Genomic DNA, 11417 nt, shown 5'->3' on the forward strand with positions numbered 1-11417 from the left:
TTCCGAAATTTCTCCCAAAAGATCCCAAACCTTTTGTGAGAGGTGTATTTTAGATCAGTGGTTAAAATAATGGATGGGTGGTTATTTCTTGTTGAACTGTTTTTTCAAGTAAAAGACCAGAGGCTTTACATTTTTGAGAATTGAGCGGCGGGCAAAATTAAAGGCTCTTTAAAGGCCCACGTGCCATAGGTTTCCCACCACAATGCGAGTCCCAGAAATGATCCATATCGCTCTTATTTCTGTTATGACGTGTTTTATTAACCGGAGAAGGAAACTGCAATTCAAAACAGAAACACGTCGGTGACATTTCTCAACCATCTGGAGTCAAAACGTATACTTGGCGACGGAGACGGGTAGCGCTACGAGGGGTTGGCGTAGAGCGGACACATTCAAAACCTGCACAGACTCATTCGCAACATTTCCTTGGCGTCTTGCTGATGAAAAGCCTTGTCAGAGCTTCAATGCGAACACACACAAAATAAAATACTGATATGATTGTTAAAAAAAAAGCATTTCAAGTAAAAATGACAAAAACAATAAAATCAACAATGAGAGATCAATAAACATGGCCCGTGTTTGTATTTAGTGGCATACCTGACGGAAAATCCATCGACAGGAAGGTTAAATAGTGCACACGCTGAACGTTTCTGCAGCCTCAGTGAGGAGTGATGGCTTTTACTTCATAAATAAAAAACAAAAAAAAGCTGGCTTCAATTACTTTCATTAAAATGCTTTAAAGTCATAAGGCAGTAAAAGCAACTTGCTTTAATGATTATTCTTACATAAAAAAAAAAATTGTACAGCTTTTTATGAGAACCTCACATGGGTGTCCGATGGTAAATATAATAATCATAATGCCATATTGAGTCCTTTGCGCATGCGTTCCATTTTTTTACTTTGCAGGTTGGATGGGTGCGACTAGCGGGCAAGCTGGAGGATGAGGAAGGGAGAGGAAGAGTTTCAGGTCCCACACTTGAATGTGGAATTCGGGGGTGACGCGGTTACTCCTGGAAAAGCAAAAGAAACCGCAGGTCAGTGCGCGAATGTCAGCGCAATGCCAATACGGCAGCCATTTGGGTCACAAATGGTGTGAACAATGCGGAAAATACTTTCCACAGGGAGTGCGCAAAATGGCCGCATCAGGGGTGAAGGTGATCTGGCATTTGGCTACAAGATCATAAGATGATGCCAGAGCCATCATCAGTTGTGGCGCGTCAACATTTAGCCGCTGACCCAGCAATATTTTCACCTCTGACATAATAACAGAGGCAGGGCGAGGTCTTGTGTTGAAGCGTGTTCCACAATGCCGGAACGAGGAAAATGTAACATGTAGCACTCACTTCTCCAGCCAAACTGTGTTGAAAGTAAAGTCAGCGTCACGGCAGATGCCGGAACTTCCTTACAATTCTTAATGCGGCAATTTTGCGGGCTCTCTGTGTGAAAGTGAATACTGACATAGTGTTGCACAGAACACCAGTGTCAAATTAGTACTTGAAATGCATTTTGTTAGTTCCACCAGGTCAGAACAAGATGGACACAACAAAGCACAACCTCCATAGTCAAACATCAATAAGGTCGAAACGTTATATTCTATAGTACAATCAGGTCATTGTGTTGATGGTTTTACTGTGGTTTTAACTTCTTTTACACTCGGCAACATGTGCTGAGAAGTAAAAAAACGAGATGCACATCAAAAATGTTTTTTTTTTTTTTTTGTCTTAATGCGACCAACACTAAATATCCTTTCCTATATTCCCCCAGGTATGCATTTGTTTCAATTTCCTTGATCGACCTTAGGAGGTTCCACTTTATGAGGTTTATAGCAGTGTTAAGCTTCTCAGGTCTTTGAAGTAAAAAACAAATCTATTCAGCAGAGATAGCACATGTGTCTGGGGCGCTGGGCAAAGGTGGCATCAAACCAATTTGTCATTTAGTATGAGGCGACTTAGCTCATGTTTGTTCATAATTAGATGGCAAAATCCATCAATGCGGGGGTTGAATTTCAAGTCGACATCAGCTCTTTGGCCATTCTTTGACCGCCCCGGCACCGTGTGTGCATCTATGCTCTGCAAAGAAAACTTTGAAGATCAGGTTAGTAGATCTATTTTGAAGTCAACAGACACTACTACACCGAGAGTAAGGCAGCAGAGACAAAAGGCAAACATTCCCATGTGTTGAGTCACACTAGCACACGCACGCACACTGGCTCATCCCAAACCAGCAACACATTTGAGATTGTTGCTGTATTCATGGTTCAGGAAAGTTGCACTCCAAAAAAACCGATGGGTCAAAATGGGACTGAGTGGGGTCCACACATATTGGGTTCAAATGAAACATGTTCTCCGTTCTCCCTCCCAGTTAGCAAAAGCCTGATTATCGGATATCTGAAGATTATCCCGAGCGCTAATCCTGTGGTGTGGGCTATGTTATGAGCAACTTTATTTCTGTCCATGAGCTGCTGGGAAAATGGTCAGCAATCATTAATGTTAAACCTGTTCAATATTCACGATCGGAAATCCTTACGTTTAGTTAAAATGGTACAGAGTATGTGCTGACTCCAGTTTAAAATTGAGTTTGAATGTGACTGGTTGATTCTGGAGCTGCCCCCGTCTGATCATTTAACTCATTCAGTACCAGCCAATTCTAGACCAAGTCTGAAAAGACGTTTAAAAACGTCTTTGGGAGTGAATGAGTTAAATTAGGGCCGATCACGTAATTTCCATCTGACCGGCTGAAAAATGTAAACGTTTTCTTATTTTTGGGGCCAACAGCTGGCTTCATGCGTTGGTGTATGCATCTGCTCAGTGCTTTGTCGTGGACAGCACCTAGGTCCCTAAAATGTATTCTGAGGGAGAAAGATATGGCCACATCTGCACCTTATTTAGAAAAAAAGAGGCGCAGAGTGAAATGTGCAAATGATACATTTGAATAACTTTGGATTCAAAGTATTTTAATATGTGCAAGAATATGACTAGTAGTATACAACTGAATATTTTGTGACCGACAAACTTGTGCCGGTTGCATTTGAAGAGGCCAAAGAATGTTTGTAGATGAGCAGAGTAGGAAACAGATTTCCTCAAGCGTAAAGGGTTAAAAGCAATGCCGTCTTTGACTCCATTTTCCTGCACCGGAGTTTCCGAGACAGCTTTTGGCCGACTGAGGCACGCCCGTGTGTGTTTCAGATCAGATTCTGCTGAATGTCGGAATGTTTGCAGGAGCCGGTCGAGCAGGTATTTTATCTCTCAGAAACTGCTGGTGCCTCTTTTGGCAAAGCCACACAATCTATGTCAAGAAATCAGTACTTTCAAACTTCTTTCATGTTTATATGAACAAAAAAAGTCATTTGGACTCGATGCTTAAATTGCGAGTCAAGTGTTCCGCGGTGTGCGGCGTTCTATGCGTTCTATTCGTGTCTAGCCGGGGGAGCGTTTCCACCGCATGGGGCTGCATGAGAAAGACAGCGGCATTAGTGGAGAGGGATTGTCGGGCTTGTCGTTACAAGTTTGAGAGCGTAATATCCCTTGTGTGCGTGCGCCCCGCCTGACCTCTTTCTATCCCGGCATCAACAACAAAATGCGTTAGCATAGAAGCGCTATGAAAAAAAATAAAAGGAAGAGTGCGACTGCTGGGTGATGGGAGAAAAAGCGGGCATGCCAGAAGCGGGGAGCAGGACTGCACTGGCTGGCTTACCTGGGTCAGTCCTCCCCCTCGTCTGGCGTGATCTCTGTCTCTTTATGTACCACTACTTTGGTCACTGACATGTCAGGGTGCTGCTCTTTAGCCTCCTTTATGGCCTGAGCCAGAGCCTACATTCGCACGGGTGCAGTGCCGCAAGGGAGGAATCACCAGGAGGGCGGCAGAGAACGGTGGGTGGGGTAAGGTGAGGGGGTTGGAGGGGGGGGGGGGGGTAGAGCAGGGATAGGAAGTCTCTGTTATCCAAATTTTAAAATCAAAAGTGAACAAATTCATTGGTTTCGAGGCTGCATGCTCTGCCCCTTCGATTGCAAGTGGCTCAAATTGGGCTCCTGAGAAGGACTGAAGGCTTCATTCAAAAGCCGTGACATCAATCCAACAAAAATGAGCATTTTAAAGGACAATACCTCATCATGGTCGATGTCGGAGTCTCCCGTGATGACGATCCTTTTCTCGATTCTTGTTTCTGAAATGCCTCCTTTTACAGTCTGACAGATTAGAGAAAAAAAAAACTATTTATTGAACTACATTACATCACAAAACACTAAAGTCAGTCATTTTACTCGATGCTGAATGTCAATAATGAAGTCTGACCTTAGTGATGTGCGTAGTGGTGGTGGTGCTGGTGGTTTCCGAGGTGATCGTCTGGGCGCTCAGCAACACGCCGGGGTCTGTGTCGCCATTCATGTCGCCCTGTTGACAAAGTAAGGGACAAATTTCGAGACGCAACCCGGGCCAAGTTTGAAGGCTAAACAGCGAAAGCTACGAGCCAGCAGCATTTCATCATGGACGATCGCAATTAGCACGGACCACTCCAGATTCATATGTGATGGTCTTAGTCTCTGTATGAACCACGGGCATCTCTTTGGTGCAGACCACGTCCTCTTCCGTACACTGCCGGACAAAAAAAAATCATCACCATCTGAGCTCTAGGTGGCGACGCAGCAACAGCCTATTTCTACATCGCGATTCTTAACCTTGTTACCGAATCCAACCCGTTCATATGCACGTTCACCGAACCCTTCATTAGTGAAAAATAAAAATGGGATTTTTTTTTGACAAATTCAAGACATTTGTAAAAAGCACATTTATTAAAAACAGAAAAAAGTAAATAACATTTCAAGACATAAGTATACGTTTTAAAAAAAAAATTATGACTATCACGACAGTCACTCGGTTACGACTGAGCAAAGTAAATTTCCTGCAGCACTGATTGGGCAAGCAATGTCATGTGATCATCCGCAGCCAGCCGGCGTGTCATAACTAATTGACATCTTGAGTCAGTTGTGTCTTAACCTCTATGGCAGAGGCTTCGTCGAACCCCTGAGAGCAATTCACCGAACCCCGAGGGTTTGATCGAACCCAGGTTAAGAACCAGTGCTTTAGAGCCTGGATTTTGGCCTTTTATTCTGATTTAACACCATTATTAATTTGTGCGTTGCGATCTTTGTTTTGGATACTCACTGCAGATTTTTCCGTCGCTGTGTCCATCTCCATGACAACAGGTTTCTTCTGCTCCGAGTCAGGTGATGCCTGTCAATGAAAATGACGATTGTGTGATTGAAGTGATTTGCATCATCAAAGTGGATGATGCATTCAGAACACACTGGGAAAAAAATGACTTCAATATCTGAAAAAAGTTGTAATTTCATGAAGTCAAAAGTTTAAAGTAAAGATGAATCATTTTATAATGTTTTTTTTAAAAAACAAGTCATAATTATATATATATATATATATATTTTTTCACGACTAAAATAAGAATACACATTTTGAGGGTAAAGCAACAACTTCACAAGAAAAAAGTCAAGACAAAACTTAGTCTGCTCGATTCTATGAGAATAAATGATAATGACAAATTGTACTTCATGGAAAATTAGGAAAAAGTCAAATTGTCATGACTGAAGTTATATTGCAACAAAAATTAGCAATTTGAAGTGCTTACAATAACTTTTTTTGTGAATGTCATCCTTTGGGGGTTGCAATTTTTCAACTGAATGGATGACAGATTAACATGACTATTTGTAAAAAAAAAAAGTAATGTTAATAAATAGTTAAGTGAGATTACCCCCTGTAACTTTAATAAAAGAAATGTAATCCAAAAGAAAAACTGAATTTACAAGAAAAAAAAGTTAATTTTTATGAGAATTTTTTTTAACCAAGTTTTTTTATTTTTATATAGCAGTAATTGAAACAGAATAAAGTCATAATATTCTGGGTCACAGCCTCTTTTATTGGGCTCTTTACTTCGGGAAGAGATTCTTTTTTCAACACCAGCGTGTCAAATAAAAACACCTGCTCATTTCCACGCATCACCCGCGAGGGAGATGAGATGCATTTTGACGACAACACATTGGGCAAAACACATCAACGTCAGCTCGCGACCGACCAACAAAGTGTGGTCACCTTTTCGGAAGTCACAGAAGAAGAAACCCATCCGAGAGTTGACTGGCAAAGACAAGACGAAGGATACGAAGAAAGAAGGAAGAGACAGTTGAGATGGAATATCAGAGCAATGAGAGGAGACAAGAGACGGGTGGGGGAGAGAACTGAGGAAGTTTATGGTGGATTGTATGAAATAGCAGAACTAAGCACTGTTTGATTTGTGTCTTCTTGCAGGTAGAAAACATTGTTATACAATGTTTTCAGGGACAAGGAGAGGCGAGGTGGGAGAAAAGCTGCAGTGGTGGCTGTGGGCCAGGTGGCGCCATTGAGTACGTCAGAGTGCTGCTTCACTAAATAAATAAATAAAAGTAAAACTGAAGGGGGGGAATTGTTGCAGCACAGTGAAAGCGTGTCCCACCTGACCGCCCTGCCGTTTGTTTTCTATCTCGGCTGTGGGAGCAGCTGCTAACTAGGCAAGTCCAGGCGTTTTGAGCCAACCCAAAACAAAAACAAGCAAAGGAAATTGGTGACGTGAAGGTAAACGGTGGATGTTAAGGGACGAGATGGCGAGTTAGCCATGCACAGCACCGGATAAAATTCTTATTTTTATCATTGTTATTATTAGTAGGAGGCTGTGTTGGCTGCTGCCGGGGGCAGGGGAGGGAATGAGTGGATGTTTTTCATACAGTTACCACTGCTAGGGGCGCGGTCTCCGAGAGCGTTATCGGAGCCATGTCGGGCTTTGGTTGCTCAAAGGTCTTTGTCACCTCCTCCGTCAACACTCTGAAGACCTCCGACTCTTCCGCTCTCGCCACCTCCGACACCCACGAGGCCATGGCCTTCTTGGGCGAGCCTTTGACCTGAGACATGTCCTCAAGCAGTGCCTCCATCTTGGTTATGGGGAGCTTTTCCATCTCTTCTTTCACTTGTGTTTCCACCTCGGCCTCCTTCAAGATGATGAGCATGCCCCTTTTGTCGGTGATGGCCTGGGACACTTCCTCCCTTACGGAGCCCGGGCTCATCCTAGCCGCGGACTTCTCAGAAAACTCTTCTTGGGAGTCGGGGGTTTTCTCCTCCGCTGAGAAAACGTCATCATCCAGAGCGCCCAATGGGCTAATCCCCTTCGGCCCTGTTGGGGGCGCTCTGTCCACTAGGGTACTATCTGCAGGGCAATTCAGCAGATATTTCGCCGCCTGGGGAGACACTTGCCTTATTGGAAATGCTATTGAGAAAAACAAGGCATCTCTGCAGCTAAATACTTTTAAAGATCTACCTCGAACACATTTAAAGGAGCGTTTTTTTTTCTTGTTTGAAACATGTCTGTCATATGATTGTCTGCTTGAGAGGGATGAAATTTCATCTGTGCTGTATGTTGCATATACTGCACATTTGACAATAAAGTTGTACTTGACTTGATATTGGAGCTATTGTCTGTAAAATATGTAAACTAAAAAATAAAAAGATTGCGGCAAAACTTGGCAGCTTCCTGTTAGCTGTATGCAATTACTTCAAAGATTTTTTTAAAATTATTTTGATCTGATAGAACTTGTGTTTTTTGCATATTATTGAAATCATAGGGTATGAAATAGTGAACACCGAAACATTATATTTTTTACGCACCGTCCCATTGAGAATTTGAAAGAGCACACGAAAGCTTTTACATGTCACTTTGGAAAACAATTCGGGGGAATCGATGTGCATTTAAGTCTTCAAATAATGCTGGACATCCATGTCTTGACACAGTTCCGCTGCCGACCCCCCCAACCCCCCATTTTTCATACACAACGAAGAGGAGAAGGAACGTAACGGAGCCAAAGAGAAGAAGACAGTGCCAGCTTTGCAGAAAAACAATGCAAAAAGAAAAAATAAGTCAGGAAAACAAATATGAGCAAAACATCACCTCAGTGGCTTTAGGCTCCGCCTTTGTCTCGTCTCTAGTGCCGGGCTCCTGATCTTCTTCCTGCAGAAAAGGGGGGGGGGGGGGGGGGGGGGGGAAGGTGAGACATAAATAAACACTTGGGGATCCCGGAAACTCAAAGTGTCATTTTCAGACTGACAAGTCTGGTGTCAGTGATTAGGAAATAGTCCAGAAATAATGCCGCAGTGAGGACAAAAAGAGATCAATAAAAAAAGATGGGAACCATCGAGAAATGTCATCAAGCCGCTGGTGCTAAAGACTCGTTGGATTTAATATGCAGCGCTCTAACCCCTGTCTGTTATCCAAGTGCCTGTATTCTCATTCCATGTGCACCAACATCAAATATATTGCTCCAGACACACACTCCTCGCTTTAAACACACACGTCATTATTATTCATCCCGTGCTTACATCCTGCAGGTCCAGAGGTTCTATCATGGGCGGCTCGTCCATTCGGGGCGAGCGCGCCGGGGATGAGGAGAGCCTCCGCTCCCACTCGGTGAGGCCTGGGACGCCGGTGTCCGTCTCCAGGAAGGAGCGCTTCATCTCGGTGATGTTGGTCTGGTGCTTGACCATCTCGGCGGGGGGCTCTTTGTCCTAAGTGTGTGTGGCCAGGTGACCATAATAAGAGGGGTAAGGGCCGGGACCGAGCAGCATTGCCATGCTTCAAGTATGTCAAGTCATCTTGCAAATGTTTTAAAAAAAAATGGGGATGGGGAAAAACAAAACAACAAAATAATAAAAAGGGAGTCAAAATGGAACCTGAGTGAAGATGCTTTGTAAGCTACTCATGAAATACAGTGAAACCTCCCAATGTTGACCACAATTAGTAATGTTAGCCATTGCCCCAATTTAAAAAAAAAACAAATTGGAATTTCCAGTTTGTTTATATTTTGCAACCAAAACAAAAGCTGCAATTTTACCAGGGTAAAAGAAACTAAAGGCTAGTTTGTGAGAATAGTTTTCTTGACAAAATAATTGTTACAAGTTTGATTTTTTTTTTTATGATAAAGAGTTTTGTGAAGTGAAGTTTACAGGAAACACGTAATTTTAAGAATTGATGTATATTTTTCACATGAAAATTTCTGACAAAGTTCATTTGTAATTTTATGTAAATACAGTTGAATGAAAAAGTAAGAAAACCCTTTGGATTTACCAGGAATTCGGAGCAGACTGTGCTTGTCCATTGTTTTGACTTAAATGAAGATCAAAACAATGCAGAAATCCATTTCATTCCAAAGTGTTCATACTTTTACTTACAACTGGATGTTGAATTAAATCATTTTAAAAGAATGACATTCATTTAAAAAAATTAAAAATAAAATGCACATTTTACGGCAGATAATTATACGGGGAGGGAGGGACGTTGTAATTCCTGCTTAGAAAAGCCCATAAAATTAAAAATGTAAACCCTGTGAAATTATTGAGTAAAATACAGTACATTACGAGTAACATCAGACCCAAATCGGATCTTTTTTGCATTTATCTCTACAATCAACCAGACTTCAGGCCATTTAACCTCAGAACTTCTATGCATTTTTCAGAGTTGAATTTTCCCAAAAACAACTGACTTCCAGATTGTACAACTTCAGCGTAGAGGTTCCGCTGTAGTGTGAAACCAAGAGTATAAATTCAACAAAAAGCAGCCACAATGCATTCAAACTCAGACTCGATGCGATAATAAATCACATGCAATGAGTCACAGAGCAACAGACAAAACACTCCCAACTCCTGTTAGCATTATAACGAAAGATTAAGTTCCTGCCGTTTCATCTCTGAATGCTCACAGGAGCAACTCGAGATGCTCGTATCCACAATAGGGAATCTGAGACACTGCACACAACAATGCTAGAAATTAGTACTGGTAGGATGAATATGATTTTCTTACCAACCTCCAGCATCAGATTACTGTGCTTGACAAATACGTTTTCCCCTTTCACTGGTCTTACAACACTACACTGCGGGGGGGACAAATAGTAGTTGATGGTTTCAGACTCTGGGAGGTACAGCATGACTACAAACCAAACATGGATGTAAAAAACCTGCAATCAGGAAGCCCGTTTCATTGACCAAAAACGAGACAAGTCAACTGAGTCGACTGGTACGGAAGAAGCCGAAGTGTGGGGAAAGATCATGAATTCAGGCAGTGAAGTGTGTGGCGCAGTGGCAGCAGGCAGCGGAGAGACGCGGCGCGGCGTTACCTGCGTGGGCATCTCAGAGTCGTCGTCTGCATCCGACTGGAGAGCGAGTGAGGAAATAGTGACGGGATCAAACGGGAGGTGGTAAATGGTGGTGACAAGATAGGAAAAGCAGGATATGGGAATAGGTGGCAAGAAAGGTGGTCGAAGAGAGGAAAGTCAGTGCCCGCGACGTTTTCGTGAGAAACTGTGCATTGATGAATTGTGCAGTGGAGAAGTAATGAGGCCACACTGAAGAAAAAAGAAAAAGGTACGAAACGCCACCATTTTTACCAGATCTAGCCTCAAAAACAACTCATCGTTTTCTCACAAAGTTACGACGATCTCATTAATTACACCTCACTTTTTTTTCTCTAAAATTGACACCATGATTTCCCCCCCCCCACATGGTACCACAACTTTTCTGATAACGTTATTCACTTAATAAATGTGTTTCTTGTAATCCGACGATGCAATTATCCAACTTCAATCTGCTAACACTGAATGTTTCTCTCACAATATTACAACTATTTTCAAACAAAAGTCCCAGTTTTTGTTTCCCAAAAATTGTGATTTTTTTTTCAAGTCACCCCCCCGAATACATTTTTTCCACTCACAATATATCAACACCATTCACAACTAAATTAGGGATAATAAATTGAATCTACTGTATTATTTTTTTTATCATGAACATTAGTTTTTATTTTCAGTGTGGCCCTTTGCAGTTATCGTGTGGCGGGACTTATAACCAGTCTAAAAATATTTCACGTGCATTAAAATCCATAAACGTCAACTAAAATGCAACATTACAACAACAACAGTACATGGCTTATTCATGCGCAGTGTTCCCCCGCCTCTCTCGACATACAGACCTCCGTGGCAGTTATATCTCCATCGAAGGCAAAGTCAGTTTGTTCGCTGTCTGTCTGCTTTGTCAAAGCCACGGAAAGCATTCCGAGCGGCAAAAAAAGGAGGAATACAAACAGAACAGCACCCCAACATTGTAAAAAGCATTTTGAAACGACACGCGCGTCTTCAGCCTTTATAACGACAGATGGAAACAAAATGGAAATGCAGTTTGCTCTTCCGAGTCAGACAAACGCTCCAGAGAAGGTTGGCAAAACGGCAGCGAAAGAAAATTCAAAGAAGAGCAAATAAAAAAAACACTGTAGCAAGCAGAACAAACTCGGAGGAAGCAGAGACCTTCAGTCAGTCAATTTATGTGGCGGGATTGAAAACCTGACTTCC

The 11417-nt window shown here is 42.3% G+C and overlaps 1 protein-coding gene across 15 annotated transcripts in view; it reads right to left on the reverse strand.

The window, feature by feature from the left end:
- Positions 1 to 233: 233 nt before the first annotated feature.
- The window catches only part of epb41l3b (erythrocyte membrane protein band 4.1-like 3b), a 28047-nt gene continuing 16863 nt past the window's right edge, over positions 234 to 11417 (reverse strand). For 4 of the 15 annotated variants that reach the window (XM_052088273.1, XM_052088265.1, XM_052088270.1 and 1 more), the window contains 12 exons: positions 11042 to 11095; positions 10194 to 10229; positions 8404 to 8589; positions 7976 to 8035; positions 6768 to 7268; positions 6097 to 6138; positions 5158 to 5226; positions 4504 to 4587; positions 4288 to 4386; positions 4101 to 4181; positions 3691 to 3806; positions 234 to 1007 (listed from right to left, as the gene is read on the reverse strand). In XM_052088273.1, coding sequence (XP_051944233.1) covers positions 3696 to 3806; positions 4101 to 4181; positions 4288 to 4386; positions 4504 to 4587; positions 5158 to 5226; positions 6097 to 6138; positions 6768 to 7268; positions 7976 to 8035; positions 8404 to 8589; positions 10194 to 10229; positions 11042 to 11095 — 1323 coding nt within the window. In that variant the 3' untranslated portion in view covers positions 234 to 1007; positions 3691 to 3695. Of the gene's footprint in view, positions 1008 to 3690; positions 3807 to 4100; positions 4182 to 4287; positions 4387 to 4503; positions 4588 to 5157; positions 5227 to 6096; positions 6139 to 6767; positions 7269 to 7975; positions 8036 to 8403; positions 8590 to 9884; positions 9951 to 10193; positions 10230 to 11041; positions 11099 to 11417 lie in introns of all 15 variants that reach the window. The other 11 variants (XM_052088264.1, XM_052088269.1, XM_052088260.1 and 8 more) reach the window with 8 other exon arrangements.

The sequence above is a fragment of the Hippocampus zosterae genome, chromosome 15 (genome assembly GCF_025434085.1).
Source record: "Hippocampus zosterae strain Florida chromosome 15, ASM2543408v3, whole genome shotgun sequence".
NCBI classification, from domain to species: Eukaryota; Metazoa; Chordata; class Actinopteri; order Syngnathiformes; family Syngnathidae; genus Hippocampus; species Hippocampus zosterae.